Source organism: Meleagris gallopavo, chromosome 16 (genome assembly GCF_905368555.1).
Source record: "Meleagris gallopavo chromosome 16, MGAL_WU_HG_1.1, whole genome shotgun sequence".
Lineage (NCBI taxonomy): Eukaryota > Metazoa > Chordata > Aves > Galliformes > Phasianidae > Meleagris > Meleagris gallopavo.
Genome location: NC_139419.1, coordinates 2,880,735 through 2,905,505, shown reverse-complemented (window position 1 = coordinate 2,905,505; position 24,771 = coordinate 2,880,735). Strand labels below are relative to the sequence as shown.

At 44.8% G+C, this 24,771-nt stretch overlaps 1 protein-coding gene across 2 annotated transcripts in view; it reads left to right on the top strand.

The window, feature by feature from the left end:
- Positions 1 to 24,771, top strand: part of MAD1L1 (mitotic arrest deficient 1 like 1) — a 321,728-nt gene that overhangs the window by 134,644 nt on the left and 162,313 nt on the right. For both annotated transcript variants that reach the window (XM_085237768.1, XM_085237767.1), the window contains exon 13: positions 15,667 to 15,723. In XM_085237768.1, the coding sequence (XP_085093894.1) occupies positions 15,667 to 15,723 (57 nt within the window). The remainder of the gene's footprint in view (positions 1 to 15,666; positions 15,724 to 24,771) is intronic.

Sequence of the window (24,771 nt, the reverse complement as noted above, 5' to 3'; positions counted from 1 at the left end):
TGGATTTGAATTCTGTGATTTCTAGTGCTTCGTTTCAGGATAACTACACGATCTCCGCATAATTTAGAGTTTAAAATATGTATTTATAAGTGTTTTCACGTCACCTTTTAATTCACAGCGATGGCCTCTTGTGACAAACAGGAATTAATGTTTTTAACAGCGGTTTTCTATTTGAAAACACACCATCAACTTTTATCTATAGCCAAGTTCTTGCAATGGCATCTCTGCAGGGCCCGTCTGGGTGCCTCGCTCTTCCTGTCCTGGAGCTGGCAGTGCCCAAACCTTGCTGCACTGGAGCAGCTTGCAGGGCTCTGCAGTGGATCTCTGCCTTTGAGCTCCTGGGCTCGGAGCTCCGCTGAACTCCCACTGCCTCATAGTCATAACATGCACTAGGAAAAGTGCTTTGAGAAGACAGTAACAGCACAAACTCGTTCCCATGCATTCCCATGCTCCTGCTCTTTGCAATTTGCCAGAATCTCAAGATCCTTCTTAATGCTCTTAACTTTGTTTATTGTAGCAATTAAAACAACAGTAGTTGCTGCCTTAATTTTCTTTTTGAAGCCCATTGATTATTTCCAGTTATGATCTTAATCAGCAGGAGCGGAAGGGTTGTTTCTTCAGGGAGCTAATTAGTCTCAGTGCCTGGTTCAGCATGGTTAGCTGAATGGTGTGGTGCCTACATGCAAAGGGCGATTGCAGTTGTTTTCTTCCAGAAGATCCATAATTATTCACCTTTCATGCTTTCTTCTCCAGGTTACACATTGTAGTTGCTCCCACATCTTCTCCCTGACTTTCCCTGCAGACTGCTTTGTCCATGCACTGCAGCTTTTCTTTTTCTTCAATTTGGTTCCATACTGAGGTCGTGAATTAGAGTATGGCACCTCTGCAGCATTTGGAAGAAGGTGGCTGGAGTGCCTGTCTTCACTTTTCTCCCTTCTGCTTTACTTAACTGTGACTAGCCAGCTGAGTCTTGGAAAAGACTGGGAACAGAAGTGAAAAAAACAGCTGATAGTGATATTCACCAAGCTGTGAATAAAAATGGAGCTGTTAATACAGATCCCCTCTGTTTAGAAGTGGTCCAAGCAAACTGTAAGGAGCAATTCTCTATTTTCAGAGGCTTTGCAATTTATCTGTTTGTTTTAACTGGTGCTAATGTCAAGCATGCTTTGGCTCTGCTAAAAGCTTTGCAGCAGGACGAACTGAAAGTTCTGGGGAAAGCAGCATTGCATTCTTCATGCCTTGTGGTCCAGGGATGGATACTGGTATGAAGTGCACAGCACATTGATTGGGCACACTGTGCTGATTTATATTTTCAGTTTGGTTAAATGGCCATAATGGCTGTAGTGATGCCTTCATGTTTCAGTTCAATTCAAAACCACATTAAAAGCTGAACCAATGTGTGTTTTAAAGCATTGATTTTTATCTATTCTGCCTTTTCTTGCTTGTGTTTCAAATGTCAGACTTACAGACCTAGAGTTTTTGCAGCACCTCTTTGTTTTGGGAGATGGTTCCTTTTCCCCTTGGAAGCCCAACCTTCTTGGACAAGTTGGTAATCCTAAATATTTTTAAGTTTTAAAGGATGGCAACAAGAAGCTTGAAAGATGTGTTAAATTGTATTATTGGTGTATGAAAAAACAGTGATGGATTCAGTAGCTATGAATGGAGAAAAGAGTAATAATTTTGTAGAGGTTATTTAAAGTAGAATGTATTGGGTAAGGAGGGATTTTTGTTGAGGTTTATTTGTGTAGAGGCTGTCACCGTACTTTATTTATTTATGCAAAGAAGTGATCAATGTCTGTATCAGTTTTAACTCATGGGAGCATCTCTTGATGCTTTGACTGTTTCCCAAAGCCCATGCTGTGCCATGCAGAGCTGGGACTGGGCTTACTGACAGATGCTCCAAAACCCAAAGGCCTTTACCATACATGCCTGGAGGTTCCAGGGCTCTGCCGCTGCCATTTCCACTAATTGCTGCTTGGTTTGTTTCTTCTGTTTACTCAGAGATCATCTGAGTGTGCTTAATTGTTCCTCAGCTGCTACGTGGCAGCACGCAGAGCTCTTGCAAAGAGGGAAGCTGTTGTTGTATGTGGGATTTCCTTGAAGGAGCATTGCTCATCCAGCTTGGTGCAGGCTGCCGGGGTCTGTACTGACCTCAGATGCAGGTGTATGTAATTCCTCTGGATGTTTGTTGCATATAAAATACCATTGGTCTTCAGTTTTTTTCCATACTTGTTAGAAGCTTGCTTGAAAGCACCAGGCTTTGGTTTATTTTGTGACCAACAAGGCACAGTGTAGCCATAGGTGTATGTACGTAGATGTTCCTAGTGCTTGTTCAGGAAAGCATGTCTAAGGAAATGCAGATGACTTGCTTTATTCTCTTAAAATAACATAGCATCCCAGGCTAATTCTAAAGGCATTTTGTTGCTTTGTTGTTTATGTGTGTTTCTGAATGCAGTAGACGAGGCTCACAGCTATACAGAGAACTGACATTTATCTGCACGGTGCAGCATGACCTTATCGTTCATAAGTGGCATTTCCTCTCAAGATAATGAGCACCTTTTTATTTAGGCCAGACAAAAGCCAAATTCGCTGTAGCTGATTTTTACAGCCTATTAACACTTTGCAGATGATGTTATTGTAATTGTTGCTGATACTGGTTTCTGTTGCATTCCACTTGCTCTTTGGATAAAGCTCTTGTTTCTGAACAGCAGAGGGGAAGTGGGAGTGGAGAGGTCGCGTCATGAGCGCTGTGGAGCTGCTGCATGGCACAAATCTGGCTGCTCCTACCACAAACGAACATTTTGCAGAACCTCTGGGGGCTTCTACAGGGCCTGTTCAACAAAGAGCAGTTTGTGCATATTGTCCTGCAGTGGACGAACAAGCAGGTGATCCCCTGAGGTCAGCCCTCCTCACATTTAGGCAAAGGGGAAACTTCAGTGCTGTTATCTGCTCGGGTAAGAAGAAGGAACATTTAAGCGTGGGAAAAAGTGTGCTCACATTTACAGATCTGTTGCCTTACCCTGGTGCCACTGCTTGATTTAATTTTGCCTGTGGCATTAGCTGTGCACTCACACTCCCTGCCTAATGCCCAGCCACCACTGAACATGTGCTCTGTGGTGGGAGCTCATCTCTGAGATGATCTTAGCATCTGTTCTGACTCCTTGCCTTGCCAAATGGAGGTCTTCAGTGTTTCTGTAGCATGGCTTTGCTGGATAGAGATTCAGGTGTGAGGAAACTCGAGGGTTTCGAATAGGACCTGTCACCTTTTGCCTTGTCCGTCTGCATCTGCTGGAGTGAGAAGTGATTGTGAGTTGCTGGATTGCTTTCCTGAAATGAGTTGCTGTTTGCTTCGCTCAGAGAAGACAAACAATTGCATCTCAACAATATCCCGTCTGGCATCTTTGTTGGCAGGCTCAGCAGAAGGGCTGAGGACTGAATGGACTGCATTTAGGATGAAATTGCAGGGCTCCCTGAGGGGCTAATGCTTTCAGATCAAAACTGAGAAACATTGATGAGGCAACACAAGGAAATAGGCATTTCTGTTCCTTTTGCTCTGTCTATTTTACAGATAAACAAGGGACTTCAGTCTCAGACTGGTTAATCCTGCAAGACAGTTATTGTGAAGGAAAGTGCAAGTTTCTGCAACGCAAATTAAATGGTGCTTGGCAAGCACAGAATATACATCACACCTGTGCTGTGCAAGGATGGTCTGTTTGCTCTTTCTGTTCTTGTTATTGCCATTATTTTTTACCCTTTGGTACCCTTTTCAAACCCTTTTTTTTTTTTTTTAAGGAATGGGAGATGTTAAAGATCCCTGCAGGACAGGCAGTGCAGGAGGCACAAAGCTCCGTGTGCCCACTGGGCTGCCTGGAAAAGAACCCTCGGGTTGGGTGAGAGTCCCCTAAAGGCTCTGAAAGAAGGAGCACAGGATTAAGAGGAGCATTTAAAAAAGGGTAATTAAATTGGCTGCTTTGTTGGATGCTGGAAAGCTGCAGCCTGGGAATGTGGTGGGCAGCCAGACGAGGTGGAGGAGAGAAGAGGGGGTAGGAGACAGGTGGCAATGAGAGCCAGGGAATAGAAGTTCCAGTTATTTTGAGGAACAGTTATAGTTTATGAGAAATCTTCCTGCAAATGCTTTTCAGAAACCAGATCCTCTCTGGGAATGGCTTGTGTTGCTCTAGCTTTGCTGTTCACTGCCACGGATCGTATCACTTACGATGTGATTTGTAACTTAGCCTTGGTGGCTTTGACTCCACTCCTGTTTTGGATGGCCCTCACTGCAGACCAGCACGAGCACTTCCAGTGCTGTACTTTAATGAGAGCTCTGAACAGTACAAGACTCAAAGTTGGTCCAAGGTGGCCCACAGGAGACTGAGTTTTCAGATAAGAATTTAATGATAACACAAAAGCCCTCTTAGGATTGGGGGCACGTAGGGAAAACCTCAGTCACAAACTTGTTTGTGCACTTGAAACACTTGAACATCGTTTCTTTTCATCCCTCCTTCCTTCACCACATTTGTCCTGTGTTGTTGGCCTCCACCTTACTAACAAATGATTAAGCAATAACAAAAAAACAACCCCAAAACTTGCTGTAGCCTTCAAGTGTTTGCTTTGAATTTGCTGCCTGTTTATAAGTCATTCATTTGAGCCACAGTGGCAGTTAATTAGAAGTGTGGTGAATCCTTTTTTCAGTAATGTGCCAAGAGAGGATCCTTTCAGTTCATTTGCTTTTTTTTTTTTTTTTTAATGTTTCTTTGCTGCAGCTTTTACACTGTGCTCAAATTCCTTTGGGATTTGTTTACTTAGAATATGTTCTCAAATGAAAGCGGAAAGGTTTTGCTCCTCTTTAAGGAAGTCAGAGGAGCATGACCACATTCTGCAGGGATGCTGATGTTATCTGAGGGTGGTAAGAATGTATTTTACACATTTTTTTGCCTTCCAGGTTTTTATCTTGGAAGATTTTTTTAACCTTTTTAATGGAAGGACTGTCTGTTAGGAGTACTGGTATCCCTGAACCACAGTCACACGACTTTACGTAAATTCTGCTTCTAAACCCCGTTCAGCTCATAGTACAAAAATGATGAGGTATAATATTATAATTGCAAATTGTGACTGTCTCTGTGGCCTTGCAGAGGACACGGGGTCCTTGGGCTTTGCTTTCTCCTTTTGCTGAACAGTGTTTGCACAAATCTTCTGCACCTCACTGAGAGGTGTAGGAAATGTGTACCGGCGCATCCCAAGCAGTGAGGCAGGGCGGTGGGTGAGACACAAATACATGGCAGGTGAGATGGTGCATGAAACCTACACTAATAAACACAGCTGGGTTTCTGTTGGCTCCACGAGACGTGCTGAGGTGTGGAGTGTTGCCAGGGCTTTTGAAGTGGAGCCTGTCTGCAAGGAGCCTGGCGGCCATTGATGTTGCAACGCCTGGGAATGTAAGCGCCGATGTTCTTCTGCAGGGCAGAAGTAGTCTGTTGTGGGTAGATGTGTGGTGGGAATGGAGACTTGGATTTTTATTTTGTTGTTTTAGCAGCCGGTACCAGTGAGCTTTTTCCTTTGTTTTTTTTACATGTATTTATTATTTAACTCCCACCAACCCTGTTTATTTTTGTGCCGTGGGATCCCGGCAAGGCAACCAAAAAGAGCCAGCTTCTTCTGGGGTCTGACTAGAGAGCAGGTATGAAATTCCAAGGGAAATTCCTGCTTGGCCTCCAAGTGCAATGAACTTTCTGCTTTGAAAAGGAGAATCCCTCCAGTAAACTCACCTTTCTCCCCATCATACAGACAATACATGAAAATCAAGGTGCAGGACAAAAGCAGAGAATCATTCCATTCATTTCCTCATCTCCCCCTCACTCGGTTCCTCCCTAAGTCAGTTGCACCCAGAGCCATCGGAGCCCATCAGCTGTGTGGAGCTCACCCTGACATTTGGAAAACCCTGTCTAGAAGAGGAATCAAGCAGCAAGCTTCTGCTAATTATAATAGCTGTGTTTAAATTGTAATGTCTGCTTTATTAAGCAAAATCCAGCCACGCACTCAGACTAGAAGCTGCAAATATGTATCAGAGGAGACAGGTCCTAAACAAACATTCTGATGGGGAAACAAGGGCAACAGAAGCATTGCTCTGTCAGAGCAAACATTGCACAATTCTGTCTGGAGGATGAATGTTGTTTCCTAGCAACTTCCAGGAGTGTTTCAAAATTGTTGGAGACCCTCTGAGATTTAGGCACTTTACCCACTGTTCTGCTGGATGCCAAAAATACGCTGGTTGTAATTTCACAAGCCTTTCTTTCAAGGGCAGTGCTTGCTTCAACCCTTCCCTGACCTTCATTTGAGCTTGCACAACCTGTGCGGCAGTACAGAGAGCCAGGACAAGACATCAAGCTAAATTAAAACTAACCCAGGAGAAGGAAGTTCTAAGGGTGGATCTTCGCTTCCCTGGTGGTGGTTGCCAGCTGGCTCGTGGTGGTCACACTGGGATGGGTGTTCTGTGTGTGAGGGTGCTGAGGGCAGGGCGTGGGGTGGGTCAGTAGGGAGAAGTTGTTGGGAACATGGCACACGTGTCATGAAAGGCATCTTTTAGGAAGGGACATCATGCGTCACCAGCTGCTAAAAGGCCTTGAGCTTAGGGGAAGGTGCTGCTCCTCAACCTTTAGGGGTGTTAGGGTCAGGGGGAGCTGTTGACTTCCCTTGTTTTAATGGTTAAAAGATTTGTCACAACTGGAGAGGCTGTGGTGTACGAGAAGTGTGAGAACAACTGTGCTGTGTTTCACCCAGATACAGACCTTCAGGCTGGGGTCTAATCTGTGCTCAAAGCCCTCTTCTTCCAATCCACTGCTTCCCCTCTTGGCAGAAGCTTTCTGCCTGTTCCACTGTACCACTCATACCTGAATTTCTGCTCAGATTCAAATTTCTCTGAAAACCTTATTTCAGCTCCTCTCCAGGTATTGATACTTCTCTCAAACTACATGGGCCATTCAGAAGCATTGGCACCCTGAGGCTCTTGGGGGTGTACACACCTCTCCTTGACAAGCAAGAAGATCATCCAGGTGTTCAGTTGTCAGCATGCTGGGAAGACAACGCTGCGTTACGTTGATAGTCTGACAATCTCCTTTTATACATTTAAATTAAAAGTGATACAATCGCATAAATCATTGTCACAGTACTGTACGGAAACCGAGTGCTGTGATACAGAGCAGTTAGGAGATGACAGAGCGAATGCTCTTATTCTTGACTTTGAGAAGTGCACTGACAATGAATCATTCTTAGTGATGAGATATAGCAGTGCTGACTCATCGGCTGAAATTAGAAGGGTTTATTTAGGTAGAGATGTAATTCCACCATTTTTTTTCTGATGAATGGATAAGAGTGAACACTTTTGTTGGCTAATTCACACACTTCATCAACTGAATGTCGCTTCTTTTCCCCTGACAATCAAACCTAGCTGGAGGCAACTGACAGAGGGAGGGAGAACCTGGATCCGGGGAGGTGGCACTGGGAAAAGCGTACCGTGCAGGATGGATGGGAGAAGAGTTCATGTTTTGGTAGAGATGTTGGCTGTTGTATGGACAGCACTTTTAGTTTCTGAGGTTTTTCTTTCAGTTTAGTGTGTGTTAATGTTTGCTTATTATTCTGTCAGTTGTAAGAAAGACAAACAAATGAAAGTTGCTGAACTCAGAATTTTGCCAGAAGGTGACCAGCAGATGTACAAACAACTGTTATCCCCTTCTCCAGCCACCTTTGTCATTGCATCCAACAACAAGGGATTCTGTTCTTAAAGACATTGTTGGGGGAGCAGCAAAAAAAAAAAAAAAAGGGCCTCCCTGCTGGGGTTGCACATTCAGCTGTTTTTCTTGGGTAAGAATAGTTTTGAGCCCACAAAGAGAATCTTAGTGGCAGCATCTTCTCTAATGGATGTTGTAGTAGTGAGCTCTTGGAGCTCCAGAGGAGGGCCACTAAGGTGATCAGAGGGCTGGAGCAGCTCTTCTATGAGGAAAGGCTGAGGGAGCTGGGCTTGTTTAGCTTGGAGAAGAGAAGGCTCTGGGGAGACCTCATTGTGGCCTTCCAGTATTTGAAGGGAGCGTATAAACGGGAGGGGGAACGGCTGTTTGTGAGGGTAGATAGCGATAGGACAAGGGGGAATGGCTTTAAACTGAGACAGGGAAGGTTTAAGTTGAATATTAGGAGGAAGTTTTTCACTCAGAGAGTGGTGAGGCTCTGGAACAGGTTGCCCAAGGAGGCTGTGGATGCCCCATCCCTGCAAGCATTCAAGGCCAGGCTGAATGTGGCTCTGGCAGCCTGGTCTGGTGGTTGGCGACCTGCACATAGCAGGGGGTTGAAACTAGATGATGATTGTGGTCCTTTTCAACCCAGGCCATTCCATGATTCTATGGAATAACTCCTCTGGAGAGTCCACCAGGGTCTGGGAGTCTCCTGCTGGGAGCAGTTGGTGTGGCAGAGCTCCATCAGTCAGACTGCCCTGTGCTGCTGAGGAAGCAGCTGCAAACTCCTGTATTTGGCAGTGTTCTCTCCCTGAGGGCTGCAGCACCATTTGATTAGGATGGAGGGAGGCAGACCTGTCGCAAGACTGTATTATTCCCAGCAGAGCTGTGCTAATCTTTTGGTCTCTGTGCTTGGCCTTAGAAAGGCGTTCGATGAAAACATCAAGGAAAGCCAGGAGGAGAGCAGCTGCTCAGCTGTTGCATGCTGGTTTTGCCTCAACCTCTGCTGCAGTTCACAGTGAAACTAGCAAACAGTCGCTCGTGTTTTGAGATGCAGATCTGACAGTTCTTGTCATGTGAAAGATCAGGAAACACCTGAGCCCCTTATTTTCCCACGACCTGCACCTACCTGCTTTCTTACAAATGTTTCTGTCTGGATTAGGATGCTCTGACCTCCACGGACTCATCCTTTCCTGAACAGCAGGCTCTACATTTTGCCACTTCCCCAGCTTGCCTTGGTACCGAGTCCTTAACCGATGGGAGACAGCATGAGCAGTGCTGATGGAGTAGATAGTAAGAAGTTTAGAATGTTTCTCCAAGCTGTGCCTTTTATTGCAGTTGTGAAGGTCACCTTTGCGTTGAGGATCAGGGAGATGAGGGTATGGCTACCTCAGCTCTTATCCTGTAGCTCAGTCCTTGTGCTGCAGGAGTGGTGCAGACCATCCTGTGTGTTGTGTGTCACTAAGGGCACCTTGTGCTCAGAGCTGACCTCCTGGGCAAAGACCTTGGATGGCTTTGCAGAGTGAGTTTATCTTTGTCGTCAGGGGGAGGAAAGGAGTTTCACAGAGTTCAATACTTCGCTTGGGGCCTCGCAGGAATTGTTAGGCACAGGGAGAACGGAAGCTGGATCTTTGCTGCAGAACTATGCAGCTCGTTTGGAGCTGGGTCAAGTGACTTGCCAGGAATAAAAATGTGGGTATTTTTTTTTCCTTGGAGTTGTATCTTCCTTGTATGAGTTGCTCCGCAGTAACTTTGCTTGCAGTCCTTTCTTACAGCATAACCAGTGAGAATTTGGTGTCATTTCATTCCAATAAAGCTCCTGTCAAGAATTCTTGTCGTTACTAAGTGACTGACTCTGCTAAAACAGAACATGGGAAGAGGGATTGGTCTGTCCTTGAGACTTAAGAGCAACAGAAAGATTTGGTTATTATCTCTTTGCCCAGTAAATCTTGATAGCCTGTTTGACAGGAGCTCGTGTCTTGCAGACATTTTCCCTGCATTTCAGTAATTATAACCATGACTTCAGCAATTTTTCAATTTGCAGCGTCGCTTTTTGTTTGGCACCCAAGAGCCTTTGCTTTATTCACACTTCATTTTGTTCACCAGCTGCTTTTTGTCTCTCACTGGGGGGCGGCATTTCACTGCTGCACATCCAATCCGTCCCTGGGAACCCGCTTCTCACGCAGGTAGCAGCTCCTGCTGTTTGCTGCTTCCTCACCGTGCACAGGGCAGCAACCTTCAGTCCCTTGCTGCTGCAGTTCGCTACCAGGCACCCAGGAGCCCGAATCCCTGGAGGTGTGAGGGGTCTTGAATGTGTAAAGCAGCGAGGAAGTTACTTAGCAGTGTGTGATAGCCCTCTGTCTCACTGACTGTGATCTCAAGTGATGCGATTTTGTTAAGCATCACAACGTTTCTACTACAAAGTGCCAGCACATCATTTTAAATTGGGAATGACCCATGTAATTTTAGGGTGCACAGAGATGCAAAGACAGTGCTGTGCTGCTCCCAGTCTGCGGCAGTGCTGTGCCGATGGCTTGAAGACTGGCCTCACCTAAATGGGCGTATAGCTTGGAAGGAAAAACAGGCAAACAGCTGAAAGTTGGGTCCTGTGGGTGAGATTTCAGTATGAACACTAATGAAAATTTCATTTCAGCTCTCACAGTATTTTAATATGCAGGATCACAGTATGGAAATAAACCCAAGTCTGACTGTGAGTGGCTGAGTTACGTCTGTCACAGTCTGCCACCCCCACGAGTAAGCTGGCTGTGGCATTTATTGTCAAATCAAAGTTTTCTCCCTGTTTTCACTACAAATCAGAATCTTATCTCTGTGTGAGAGAGAACTGGTGATTCCAGACATCTCTTCTAGCTGTTCTCATGACATTCCTCCATTGTTCCATATAATTGATAAGTGTGGTGCATAGAGCCCTACGTTTCTAAATTTATGGTGGAATTCTGAGCATTATGATCAGTGTTTCCCTGGGATTGCAGCTGTTTCCTTCTGCACTTCACCACAGCTTTGATGCTCGGTGTATTACCTTCATCCCTTGGCTTAAAGGAAAGAGATGGGGATGCACTTTTTTCCCCTAGCTGAGGCCACCAGATAAAATTTGCTGGCTTGGATCACGTGGTTTGGATCACATCGCTCTTTAGCTGCACGCTAAGGCCATCTGCATCGTGCATCTTCTTTTGTAAGCAGTCAGATACAAGTTACTGGGAAATTACCCTGCTAATGAATGGAGGACAGGCAGCACAAGGTGATGGGGCATGTTGGAATGCCCAGGATTCCATGTTTCTGTGACTGGAAGCAAATATGTCCTTCTAAATTTGTCTGCTAATTTTGTTGAGGAGGAGAGGCGAGAATTTATCTTCAAAGTCAATTAATATGAAATAGCTATTAATTAACATTATACTTAAATTTGCCAGTCATCACACCTGACTTGAATTTGCAGACAACTGTTGCATATAAAATACCACTAAGGACACCGTGGGCTGTGGCACACTGCAAAGGTTTGGAGCAGCTTTGCCAGGCTGAGCCCCCCCAGTGCCCATCCCCTGAGGTTTGGGTTGCTGGCTGTGAGCACACAACCCAGGCACAGGCAGCTCTGTCTATTTGCAGGCATTTCATGGAAAAGAATAAAAATGACGGGGTTTAATTTGAGTTAGTGAAAGCGCTGCTTGTTTTTCTCCTTCACAAAGCACCCGCGTTGTATTAGCGAGACTGTAAAGGCAATCATGTTTTCTGATGAAAGCATAAGGCTAAAATGATGTCTCCTAATGAAGATTGTTTTGATTTATTCCCCGTATGCAGCACAATTTTGCTTCCATAGCTTTTGGAAACAAACTTTAATTTTGTGTCTCTGGCTGCTGCTGCTGTGCCGTGCCGTACCCACGAGCTATTTAACACGCAGCACAGGGGAGTGCATTAATGCAGTCCACAAAGCGAGCGCTTCGATTTGCTAATTGCTCACAGAGCGGAGGGTATTGTTGTGGAGAGAGAGGCTGCTCATTACAGATTGAGCAGCTCATTTTTCTGACCAGCGAGGCTCACCTTGAGCTGCTCACCCATCATGCAGGACGCACGGCTCGGTCTGGAGCAAAGCAGGAGGCCAACAGCTGCACTAACATGGCCAGATTGCTTGGATTTCCTTCCCAACCCGCCCCCCTCCTGCATTGGTGGAGCTGGGAGAGCTGGGCCCGACCCCGTGCCTCCCTCCTGCACACCTGCTGTCGTGCTGCCTTCCTGTTTGCATTTGAGCTACGAAATACAATGGAAATAATTACAGCGGGAAGGTATAGGAGATTAATTATTGATGAAGGGAAGCAAGCCAAGCAATTCAGAAATGTCTCCTTGGGAGCCAGATCAGTTCCTCGCCTTGGAAACTGCTCCTGCCCCTTGCAGCCCTGCTCTGTATCACAGCAAGGCGGGAGCACGGGTTATCTGTCCTTCCCCACTGCTCTCCTATAAGGATGACAGTAGTGCTGACAGTAGATTAGACGGCGTTGTCATGTAAGATGAATGTTTGGAGTTGACAAACCCTTTTTTCCGTGGGCTTAAAGTAATTGACTGAATACTTGAGAGGATGTTTTTTTCTGCTTGTGCTACTTATTTGGTTTTCTTTACCTGTTTATGCCGCCTTCAGTGGGCAAATTGGACTTTACATGTATTTGTATATCTGATTCTTGAACTCAGCATCTGTTTGCTTATCAGATTTCTTAATGCTTGAGCTCAGCGGTCTGTGGGAATTTAACATGGGTATTAAGTAATAAGAATTTCCTCAGAGCTTTAAGATAACTTCTGTGCATATTGTGGAAATGCATCACAAGTCTTTCCTACCGAGAGATTCCCAAGGCACTGAGGTGGATGTGTTCAAGCTAAAAGCTCTGAGATGGGGCTGGCAAAGTGCTCCAGCACTGCTGTGGCTACCAGCCCCATACCTGCTGGGGAGGGGATGCTCCTGGAGTGGGAGGCTCTACGTGCCACCTCCCTTCCCACCCACCTGCAGCTCCCCACTCACACCAACCCTGGCTGCAAGCAGACGGGGAGGATGGAAGGGAAACAAGAAATCCAGCACTCCCTTCCTGGAAATATAAATGATCAGATGCAGTATAGCAATATTTCTTTCAGGCCTTTCCAAGGCTGCCCAGCAGACATCCGAAGAGATAACGCTGTGTGCTGTGCCAGAGCCCTTTGCAGCTCCTGCCTCCCAGTGCTGCACTGCTGGCAGCTCCGCCAAAGCACTCTGATTAAGTGAGATGTGGGGAGAAGTTCAGAGCCTAATTTCTTCTTCATAATTAAAAATGTGTGCATCTGTCATGCTGCTGGTGATTAGGTTGTATTTTCTTGTGGCCTAGTAGGAATATGGCAGTGAATCACTTTGCAAGCAGCTGTCCTCTAACAGCTGAGCTAGGTTCAATATTTGATTTAAGCTAATAAAAAGTCTGGGGTAGGGCTAATGTTTACAAACTGGATGTGATAAAGCATTCAGATCATCTGTTGCACAGCCAGAAGGGAGCAGCACAGGGGCCCCAGTGACGTGGGGCTGCGCCCTGTGCTCTCAGGAGCAGTTCTGCTGGAGGGGCCTCCTCGTTTCCAGCCCTCCATCACGCTGTAATGGCTCACAATCCATTAAATATGTCCCTTTTGCTCTTCTGTGAGAGCTGTAGCCAAACCGTACAGTTAAGAATCTTTTAATCTTCATAAATAATTTCTTCTGGCAATCTAGTGAGCTTCGTTGCTGTTCTCTGGATTCCCACTCGTTCAGCTGCTTGCTCCCTTTGAGATGAGCTGCCTAGACATGAATGCAATGAAGAGAACCTACTCTGATTTAATTCCTATCTGATCGCTTCTCCAAATTGTATTGATCTGCTGTTATCAAGCTGCAGCTTTGAACTTGCTGTCCAGGTTTGCCTGTAGGTCTCTCCTGGCATAGCAAAGTGACAGGTTTGTATTTGGTTGTTTTCTCCAAGACTTATACCAGATAAATTATGGAATATTTCCTTCTTAGGCTCTCATCTGTCTGTATTATTTCTTTCCTGTCCAAAAGTTTTTGCAGCCTTCTTCCAGAGGGGAGGCTGACTGACCTGCCCTCTCCCACTCTAAATCACAGCATTATGGACCCCTGTGCTGCCCATCAGGAGATTGAATGGAGAAATGGCCCTCACACTGAGGGTCATATGAGTGATAGCTCCAGGAAGCACATATGTAATTCTTCATGTTTCTCTGCATCTCATTCAGAGCTGCATTTTCCATTTGAAGGTCATGTACACCTTCACTTAGATAAAGCTAATGAAAATACAGAAAAATTCCTTTTATTTTTTTCTAAGTCAAAAATACTCTGTCAGTCCCAGAGTGTTGGACAAAGTCTATGCTAACCTCTCTCATAAATAACATCTCTGGGAGGAGGTTTTCTAATTCTTTGCCACGTGACTCTCTCCTGGCTCCAACCTGCTGGTGTAATTCTGCCTGATTAAGTATTAGTGGAAAAAAAAGATCTTTCCCAGGTGTCTGCAAATGTACAGTTTCTTGATGTTTCAGCATCCAACTTGTGATAATTTCATTTTTCCTTCTTGCTTGCTCGTACATGCACTCCGTGTTTGGTTGGGACTGGTATCTCCTGCAGTGTTTAATGAGTGTGTTTCATTTCCCTGTGCCAGGTCCCAGGCTTCTATTAAAACCCCTTTCATCCTATTTGAGTGTCTGTTTCTTAAGTAACACCACATCATCCCATGCCCCGCACAGCAAGAAAATGGTTGGGTTTTTTTTCCCATTTCCACTGAGCTCTGCGGCCAGAGCAGTCTTGAACTGCTGGGTTGTTTGTTTGCAAAGTTAACCTTATGCTGTGCTGAACCCTGAGAATGCAGTGTTTTATTTGCCTGCATTTCAGTGCCGTTAGCCTGCAAAGCTCAGTGTTCTCCTTTTCGTTGTAATAAACTGCGTGCTGTTTGCTTCTGGTTTGGATGTAGTACTCAAAAGACCCATTTTGTGTGTGGAGAGAGATTGTTAGAGGGGCTCTGGAGGGTTTTAATGAATATCTGCCTGAAATTACATGAATTAGTTTGCAGGAAAGTTGTTTTTTTCCCCCGCTCTTGTTGTGTTTGTTTCTGTTGTTTAAATTAGCTTCTCTGTCATTGGTTGTGTCTATTTTTTGGGCTTTCTGCTAACCAGAGAAATGCAGATTGCAGCGCTGTGAAGAAGAAGACATGGGAAGAATTTGCACTGAAGGAGGAAACGCGGCTCCTCGCAGCCATCTCCGAAATATCTCCTTTCTAAATCCTTCCTCATAAACAAAATCTTGGAAAGCTCCTCCTATGAGTCATGTTCCCATTTCTCTAGAAATAATACAGAGATAATGTAAGATGTTTCTACTCTGTTTTGACATCCTTTGAATTTCAAACTTCCTTTTAAAAAAGGGAAAAACAAACCCTTGCACTGGGACGTGTTCTCATGGGTGTTCATTGGGTTATGTTGCAGAGAGGCTTTTTCTGGTGTTCTACCACAATTTTGGAGACTGCTAAAATCAACTACTTGACCCAAAAGTCTTCAACAAGGTATTTTGTGTGAAGTTATCTTTACGCTCATCGCTCCTGTCAGTTGTGCAGCGAGCATCTTCTTTCTCTAAAGTTTCTTTGGAAGGAGCAGAGAGGAAGCTCAGCTCTCAGACCTGGCTGTAATGTGAAAATCTGGGATGGAGAGCCCAGTGGGTTTCCTCTCCACAGTGAACCCGTTCTGTCTGGTGTACTGCAGGCTCTCTGGGGCAGAGTGACCTCTCATAATGGGATACTGAGAGGGTGTATCAAGACCTACCACTTAGAATTCCTTTTTCAATGCAGTGAAAACCACATTGCCTTTGGCGTTTTTGGTTGGGAGTGGGAAGGAGGATGGTCAAATCAAAGTTCCTTTTAATGTCCTAAACTTTGTTTTCTTTTTATTTTTTGTCTCGAAGGTTCAGATGTCTCAAGTTCTGGAAGAAGTGGGAAATCAGAAGCAAAGAGCAGAGATGGTAAGTGGTGTTTGTTTGTTTTTTTTTTTTTTTCCCCCATTTATTATTATTATTTTCTTGATGTTTCACAGAGCAGTAATGTGTGCAGAGTTCAGTGCCTTTGAACTGTGGATCGGTTCCAAATATTTGGATTTGGACAGCAAATGAACTCTTAAAAAGTTTGTATTATTGTTAGTTTTGGCACTGCTTGTCCTTCGTTTACCTGGAACAAGTGTTGCATGAGATCTGCTGATTTGCCACCCACCTTTTGGCAGTTTTTCTTTGGTTACTATTTAAGATCAGAAGGAAGCATTTCATTTCACACTGAATTAACTCCTTTCTTTGGGGACCTCTGATTCGGTCTCAAGTGAGCAAAGGACGAGATGCAGCAATTACCACAGACTAGTTTATTATAACGTGTGTTAATTTTCTGCTGGTTTTCTCTGTTTTATTGGTAGCTCCCTCAAGGACCAAAAGCAGTAGAAGCCACAAGTGGTGTGCCCTTCCACACTAGTAGTAGATTGTCATACATCTCATACTTTCTCCTTTTTTTATTTGGCTGTGGTCCTCCTTGCTGTTTCAACATCACCTTTTCTATAATGGGAGCAGTAATTGATTCAGATTCTGAGTTGATCTTTTATTGTGGGCAAACATTTATATGTTTTTCCATGCTCCATCACTCTCTGTGGTGACATAGCTCAGAACTGATACTTCCAAAGAAGACTGAATTAATCCTATTTACCGTCTGATCTCGTTACATGCTGCCTTGTTGCACTTCTAAATTCTGTGCAGTCAACTTTGTATTGTCCTCACTGGATGTTCCAGAGGATAAATGTGCTGTTATGTTTGATGTGCATTTAAAAAAAAAAAACAAAACATTTTAAAGATTCCCTTTCTGACTTGCAAAGCCTGGATTTTGAGTTACTTGTTTGCTTTCAGAAGCTTGCAGCATTAAACAAGCTGGTAGAGTTGGAGGGACTGGAACTTACAGTGTTAAGGCGTTAATTGGCCTTGTGCATCATCCATCAGCAGAGAAGAAAGAAGCAGTCAGTGTTCAGCACCTATTCCCAAGGGCTACTTGGTGGAAAACTTCAGGACTTGCGATCTTCCTTGGAAAGCTTACATCAATCTCACATGAATAGGCTATATTCTGTAGTGCTTTAGCTATGGATTGCAGGTTTGGGGGTGTGGACTTTGTTCTGCATTTTGATTTTTGTTCAGCAATTGTAAGAAAATTGTCGTGTTTCCTCTTTTTCCCTTTAGAGCTAAAACCTGACAGTCTTGTTCCTCCTTTTCACTGAGGGTAGATGGTTCTCCTCCATCCCCCAGTGAAACCTTCCTGGTAGGAGAAGATGTCACGTCTTATTTCCTGCAGTGTGAGGTGGCAGAGGTCTGTCCCCTTTGGATGGGGCTGTCCTGCTCTCCACCTGCCCACAGGCTCCAGCAATTATCCCGTCAGTTCCACTCTCCTCCCTGCCACTGAACAAGAAGTTCTTCCCTTGTTTTTTTTTTTGCTTTTTTTTTTTTCCCCCCTCCCTCCAGATCAGCCCCTCACCTGGACAGCCTTATTTTCAGGCTCAGTTAAAGCTGGTGCTTCAGCAATCATTTGCCTAATTTGGTTTCTTCTCCTTTCTTTTCACCTCTCCCCCAGGTTTTCACCCGTGATCCATTTCTTGTTAGGTTGATGCTAAGCCTCCGTGGCCAGGAGGATGCAGAGAAATCTGCCTGCTCCAGGTGCTGAATATTGCTTTTCATGAGCCATTCTGCAAACAGGCCTGCGGCTGCTAGGCAAAGAGAAAAAAGCCTGTCAGGTGCTATCGTCCGGTCTTTGGGATGCTTTGGGGATAAAGCTCCGTAGAGCTGACATCCCTGCTGCCACGCTGAAGAGTGCTAAGACTTTCTTACTTGCCCCAAAGCACTGCACAGGATGCAGTTTGTTCTAGGACTGGTGAACTCTGGCTGAATCTCATTGATGAGTGTTGAGGATTCTCCTGTGCAGCGGGGAGCATCTTCGATGCCCTGGTAGATCTTTTTTCACACAGCTATATTTAGATGTAAAATACGTCGTAATCTGTTAGGGTTGTGGCCTAAATAAGATGGGATCTGAGTGGTCTGTGCCCATGGGACAAGAGGTCCCAGTTTGAGGTCATTGTGTCCATAGGGACGATATAATGTGTGCTGTAGGGGACTCTGTGCTAGGACAGGGCAGTGCCTCAGGGGGGTGGGATGGCCTTGCTGTGCTCATTGCCATGAAATACTCCAGCACACAGTTTCATTGCTTAGCTGCTGAAAATGAGTTGACTACTAGTAGGAAAAATAAAAAAGGAAGAAAAGAAATTTAAATGTCTTCAGCTAATTGCAGTTGACAAGACAAAGGCAGTTTGACTTTCCAGTATTAATTAGCAAACCCGTACTAATTAGCTTGTATAAGCACAATTCATGCTTCTTTCCCTAAATGCAATTAATATTGCAACTGAAGCCGTCTCTGGGCTGTGCCGCTCTATCATTAACATACCTTACCCTAATTAGACACGGCCAGTAGTGGCTGGAGAAATGAGTTTGTGATTACAACCATAAAAAATCCTCTAATATTTTATATCCTTCAGGGAATCTGAACCTCAAATTCATTTTCTGATTTAAGAAAAATTACCCTTATCATTGTGCTGTGTAATTATAAGAATGAAACTTTGATTTTTCTCTCCTTGCAACCCTTCACTTATTTATTTTTCTTTATGCTCAGTTTCAGTGCCTTCCTGTTAGGAGGGAGCAGTACCTGTGTGTTCTTCTGAGGGCTGGTACATATCAGGGTCATTGCTCACATGATGTAGCTCATATCTCTCAGATTTGAGGATATTCTCTTTTTCTTATTGGCTGAAATAATGTTTGTTTTTTTATTTATTGCCACTGTGAATCCGTTTTGGTCCCTAAGCTCACTTCTTTATTTTGTATAAATACGTGCACTTTCTGACAATGTTAGCAGCACTGGAAGTTTTCTCTCCTAAGGGTGGTGCTCAGGTAACTTTCTCTGCAGGACACGCTGGGAGGTTCCATGCAGCATCTGTACCTGTGGCTGCCTGCCTGTGGTCACGGGATCTTAGTTCTTATGGCATGCTGGTTTAGTGCTCTACGGGTGCAGAGCTAGGGGCCAGCTCCACTGGTACTCAAGTATTATTTATGGAAAATGCTTTCCTCTTTTATATTGTTTTTTTTTTTCTTGCCCCGGAGGAGGGAAGCAGAAGATAGTTGCTTTTTCTAATTTTCGTTTGCCTTTTTCATCTCTCCTTATGGCCAGGAGAAAACTGGCTCAAGCTTACCATCCGAGCTACCACTATGATCCCTGATCTCACACTTTCTTTCAGACTGGTTCTGTAGCATAGGGCATTAATGTCAAGATTTTTTTCTCCTGTCATTAATCCCTGAGGGAAGCGAGCCTGGTATTATAGAAGTATCACATGTATTTTCATTGCCCAGAGGTGATCTGGCTATCGTTGGCTTTCATCTTCAAAAAGCAGCTTGACTCAGGTGGACTCTGAAATCTATAGACTGCTCATTGGACCAAATGATATTTCATCCTCCAGCAGATTAAAAAGGATGGCTATAAGAATGAGAATTGCTTCGCGGGGTGGGAGGGAAGATCTGAAGTCCAAAGATGTAGTCATCACAAAATGAATGACAAAAATTGAGTGTCCTTACAGAAGAAATAAAGACCTCTCAAAATGAAAACAACGAGTTCCCCTTGCCTTCAGTGAATGTGTTTGCTAACCCTCTGCAAGGAACAGGAGACCTTTATTTAAGGGCAGCAGGTCAGGAACAGTTAAGGAGCCAAATCGTGTGTTCAGTCTGAAATCGTAGTGTTGGGATTAACTTAAATGTCAGTGACTAGCTACATTGATGCTTATCAGGAGAAATAATGAAGACTGTAAGGAGGATACATGGAATAAATCTGCTCAGAGGACACAGCGTGATGTGGCTGGGAACAGGCTGCTAACTGGAGGGCAGCATGGAGAGACTGCAGAAAGAGTTTGGGAACATCACAACTGGCATCAATGCATAAAGCAGAAGAAATGCACAAGGCACAAGAAATGCACACAGGTCGTAGACCATTTGAGTTGCATTTGAAAGACTTCACTTCCTAGTGGTTGCATCAGACCTCCAGAGCACCAAGAACTGTGACTTTTGATACTTAAGAGAAATACTAAACGAGGTTCAATTTTTTTAACTTTTTTTTTTTTTTTTTTTTAATTTACAAACTTTTACTTTTCAGATGGTAACAGGAAAGAAGTGAACTTCAGTATAGGAGATCTGCCCTAGATAATTAGGTAATATAGTTAATATAATTCTTGTCTAACAGCTATTAAACAGAAAGCAAGAAATGAAACAGGCAAGACACAAGGATGACAAAACTGGTACTCGTTGATGGAGATGTTAATTCTCTGTATTATCTACAGTAGGTGGAATTAAATGTGGAATTAGAGTACCCAGCCACATTGATTACGAACAGAAATGAGGCTTTGCCAGAATGAATACAGAACCAGCAGGTTGGGAGGGGAAGGCAGGTGACCGATCGGTGCAGAAATTCTCCATCTATCAAAAATCTCCTTCATGGTTTCCAAATTGATCTAGCAAAATGACAGCAAACCTCCCCAGCACTTGACAGATGTTATACTCGCACTTTACACAAGAGCAGCAGCCTGGGCTGGATGGACAGTGTGTCATTCAGCTGAGCAGCAGCATGAACACAGCAGCAGTTTTTCAGTGAGGCATTTTTAGGGAAATACCCAGTTTTCAAATCAGATTGGAAAAACACCAGTCTGGTTATAAAGAAGCAGCAAAACACTGATTCAGAATGAAATGATGTAGTAAGAGAAGACTGGAAGAGAACTCTTTAGGTGACAAAATCTGATTCTTTGGCAACTGAGGCAACTGAGCATACAGTTTAGTTCATAAATTTATCAAGCTGGTCTTGAAAATACTTAGCTTATTTGTCCCATTACTATCACTGAAAGCCTACCCTAACAGCTAGAAATGTTCTCAGTTCTAGCTGAAAATATATGTGCAGTTAAATATCCTTTTTTGTATGTGTTAATATTCTTCTTAAACTACAGTGACTGTTCTTCCTCCCTCATATTTATATGGTGATGTATTTATAGAGAGCAGTTGTTCTCTCCCAGCATTTCACTTGCCCAGGTTAAACAAATCAAGCTCTTCCAGTGTTCCCTTAAAACAGGCTCCTCAGCCTGCTCTGGAAATTGCAGCTGTCTTTAAACCTCTTGTCATTTTATTTTGCTTCCTTCAAAGATCAGTAGCCAGTACAGTCACATCATCCCAGGTGACGTTTCAGCAGTGGGTGCTGCAGAAGCACCAGAGCATCTGATGCACCATGAATCTGCCTGTGCTGAACAGAGAGCTCAGAATAGCTCTTTTCCTACACGAGAGCTCTCAAGTGCTCGTTGTAAACAAGTGCATTAACATTAGTCCTCCTTGTTCCCCACGATGCAGGAATACAGTGAGCTTTGAGGAGCAGAGGCAGAATTTTTCCTCCTCTCTTAATATAGGAGGTGATGAATGGCCGTGGTTGGTTGTGTGCTGCGTGTTCCACTCTGCAAAATTCGTGTCCAGCACACAAAGCTGTGGCAATGTCAGAAGCTTCTCTGCAAAGCAGAACTGTGGGTGCAGTGGGATGGCAGTCGATGAGTGCTACCCAACTGCCTAGAGACCAGAGAGGTGGTCGGTACGTTAGACCTTTGCATGTGAATATCTAATTGTGATTACAATTAGGTTGGAGGAAGAGACTCAGTCAATTCTTGCACATGGGATCAAGCAGTCCATTCACTTCAAATTAAAAAGAAATAAAAAGAAATAAACAGTCTGCTTAAAAGTCCCATTACACAAATGAACCTGCTGTTGGATCCATTAGCGTTAAAGTTTTATGGGACTCGGCAGCACCGGTCAGTTCCAACAGGCCTGCTTTTGTTTTCTCCTGGAAGATGGTGACAGCTGTCTAAGGGTTAGAAGTCTTCCACACAGCAGTGGGAGAAGCACAGGAACCTGAGGTGTAGGGGTTTGTGCCCCTCACCCTGAGCTGCACCAACACATGCTTTTGGTAAGGAGGGTGATGTGAGTGAGCTCTGCTCAGCTCAGAGCTGAGTTAATGCTCTCAGCTTTGCGCTGCGGGGCTGTAACTGCAACAAGGACGAAGGGTGAAAATAAAGCACCAGGGAATATTTTCTTTTTATCTTCAGTTGTTGGAGCAGAAGAGGAAAACGGATCATTTTCCTGAGCAGGGGGCCGTGCTGTGCTGTGATTAGAGCCGTCCTGTTGTTGGAGTCACTGCAGAGTGAGTTACACTGAGATATACTGGGTGAAATAAAACCAGTGGGACAGGAATGTTGTCAGAGGCCTTATTATAGCAGGCACAGCCTTAAGACACAAAAGGCATAATTAACGGGCATGCAAATACTGTGCTTTTCCAGGCTTCGTTCACCATCACATGAAAGTGATAGTCAACCTCAGACTCATGTTGAGTTGGGGAAAAATCAGGTGAGAGCTGCTGGCTGCTTTGAGATTCAGCAGTTTCTGCCCCTTTCTTCTGCCTCACCTCAAAGGCATCTCGGAGGAGCTGTAGGAGGAACGTGTGCTGTTAGTGCAGTACAGGAAAAGAAAGAAAGACTTGGAACAGTCACGTTTGGATGAGACAAAGTAATCCTTAGTCTCCATCTTGCTTGTGGCAAGGAAGGAAACTGCTTTCCTCCTGCTTCCACAGCCCTGGGGTTGTAGCTGCTCCAAAATAAGCCGGGCAGAGAGGTCTGAGTGGGGAGAGGCAATTCTGCAGGCACAGCTCATCCAGAGCAGTGCCAGCTGCTGGATTTAGGGTGCACTGAGGGCGTGCTCACTGCACGTACCCACAGATCAGAGACAGCTGCATGCTTTTTTTCTTGCCCAGGGCTGGGCTTATGTGTACCAAGAGTGAGGTAAAAGCTCACAGACTTTGTGTCAAGGCTGCCTTAGTCCCTGCACTGACAGCCTAATCAGCTCACTGCACTATTTGTTTTGCTTTCGATCTCTGTGTGTCCGCGTGTCCTTAGAAGAGTTCCTGGTGGTTTTTGCCGTTGGCTGTTGGAGGTGGGTGGGAGTGGTGGTGGGTTCTGTCAGGGCAGCCGAGTCCTCCAGCAGGAGCTGTGAAGCCTAATTTATCCACAGAGACATGGAGATCATAGAGCAGAATTCTTCCTGTGACCTCTTGGTAAATAATGAATGGCACAGCCCTGCCTTTTTGGAATCGCTTAATTGAGGCTGACAACTCTTTGTTGTACTACAGGATCTAGCTTGTCAGGAGAATTTTAACTTATTTATGAATATTTCATTAACCTCTAAAGACTGGCTGTATAAAATCAAGCTCCTGCCAGGTCCTGTCCTGTTGATGGTGTATTCGGTGCTAATGTCATCCCCAGCACATCTATTACACCTTCCCTTCCCTCAGAGCAAAGTGTCGGAGCTTACTGTTGGTGGCAGCAGGAACACGCTCACCAAAGGTTAAAATGCCAGGTTTCTATTCTGGCACCCGAGCTGAACATACGGTGTTTGAGAGGGAATTGATTTTTGCTTTTTGTTCTTTGATTGCTTGCTGGCAACTGAAGGAGAACACAGGCATAATCCCAAGAGGCTGAAATGGGCAGAGCAATCTTGGCAGGCACTGTAACCTTTGCTATTTTGCCCAGGGAGAGAGATTTCCCACTTCTTACACATTAAAAGCCTGCTGTGTGTTGTGGCAGGAGGTCCACATCATGGGTCATTTAGCAGGAAACATTTGAATGCTCTTAAATCTGCTCTTCTTAGTCTGTGCTTCAGGAAGAGTTTGGGAACAAGGCTCCTCCAAGCGTCTGCTGCTTTCTGGAAGGCAGCTGAAGGCTCTGTCACTAGAGCTCCCCATTTCCCTCAGTGCTGGCCATGTCCCCATCCTCGTGCTGCCCATCCCTGTGCATTCATTGCAGTGTGAAGCCCCGGGGGTCCCCTCGCCCACCCTCTCTCTGCAGAGATGTGCCAGCAAACTGCAACGTGGAGTTGGAGCTGTTGCAGCAGGCTGTGGGTTGTTCCATGGGAGCTGGAACAAGAGGATTACATTCAATTTTGCAGCCTAGCACTCAGCGAAGACTCCTTTGCTCTCAGCATTCGGCAGAGATTGATTCCGCTGTATTTAGGTTAGGAGACGAAGGAACAAAAATGGATGTTCGATTCCTCTTTCCTTTCCTCTTTGATCTTCTTCCTAGGTGGTTGGTTGAAATGCGTAGGTTCTTCTCTGACTGTTCATTATGTGCCGATTTTTCAACAAGGAAACTGATGGGGAGGAGGGAGAGGTGGGATTACAGCTACCGTTTCATGAGCATTTCTTGGCTGAATGCTCCAGAAACTGCTCAAAGGTATATTTTCAGGAAACAAGCAGTATTCAGACTTTGCGTAGAGGAGGTACAATGTCTTTCAGGCTTATTTGTTGCTTTGCCCCTGAGTTACAGCTGCAAGAAGATTTGCTTCTGGTGAAAGTTCCAACTTCTTGTTTGCCCTGAGAACAGCCACCTCCATTGCAGCGCTGCCACTGGATTGAGGTTGCAGTGTGTTGAGTGCTGAAGCCTTGGAAGTTCCCTAAATGTTTTTTACCTTGTGCTTGGTGCTCTAACAGGTAGGAGGTGTCAGCCAGTTCAGGCTAGTTACTCTGGAGTTTCCTGTTCTCAGTGGACACCATCTGTTTTGCTCTCCCTGCTGGGAGGAACTTCTGGTAGTAATTAAAGGAGAGTCATCTGCAGGGTAGTGGAGGTGGTGGAGCGAGGCTGATAGCAGCAGAAAGGCTCTGAGCTGAACAGACATGGAAATGAATGAGTGGAGGGGTCTGAGTGCTGAGCTGCCACAGATTTTTGGCTGTTGTGTGGCAGTGCCTGGTCTGTGGGCCTGGGAACTGCAGCAGGGGGGAGAGGACCTGCGTTCATTCCTTCTTTTGGAGCAGAGTTGAAATCTGTAATTACATCACCACGAGTAAATCCGTGGGTTTAAACCACTGTCTTCACTTCTTTTGCACTG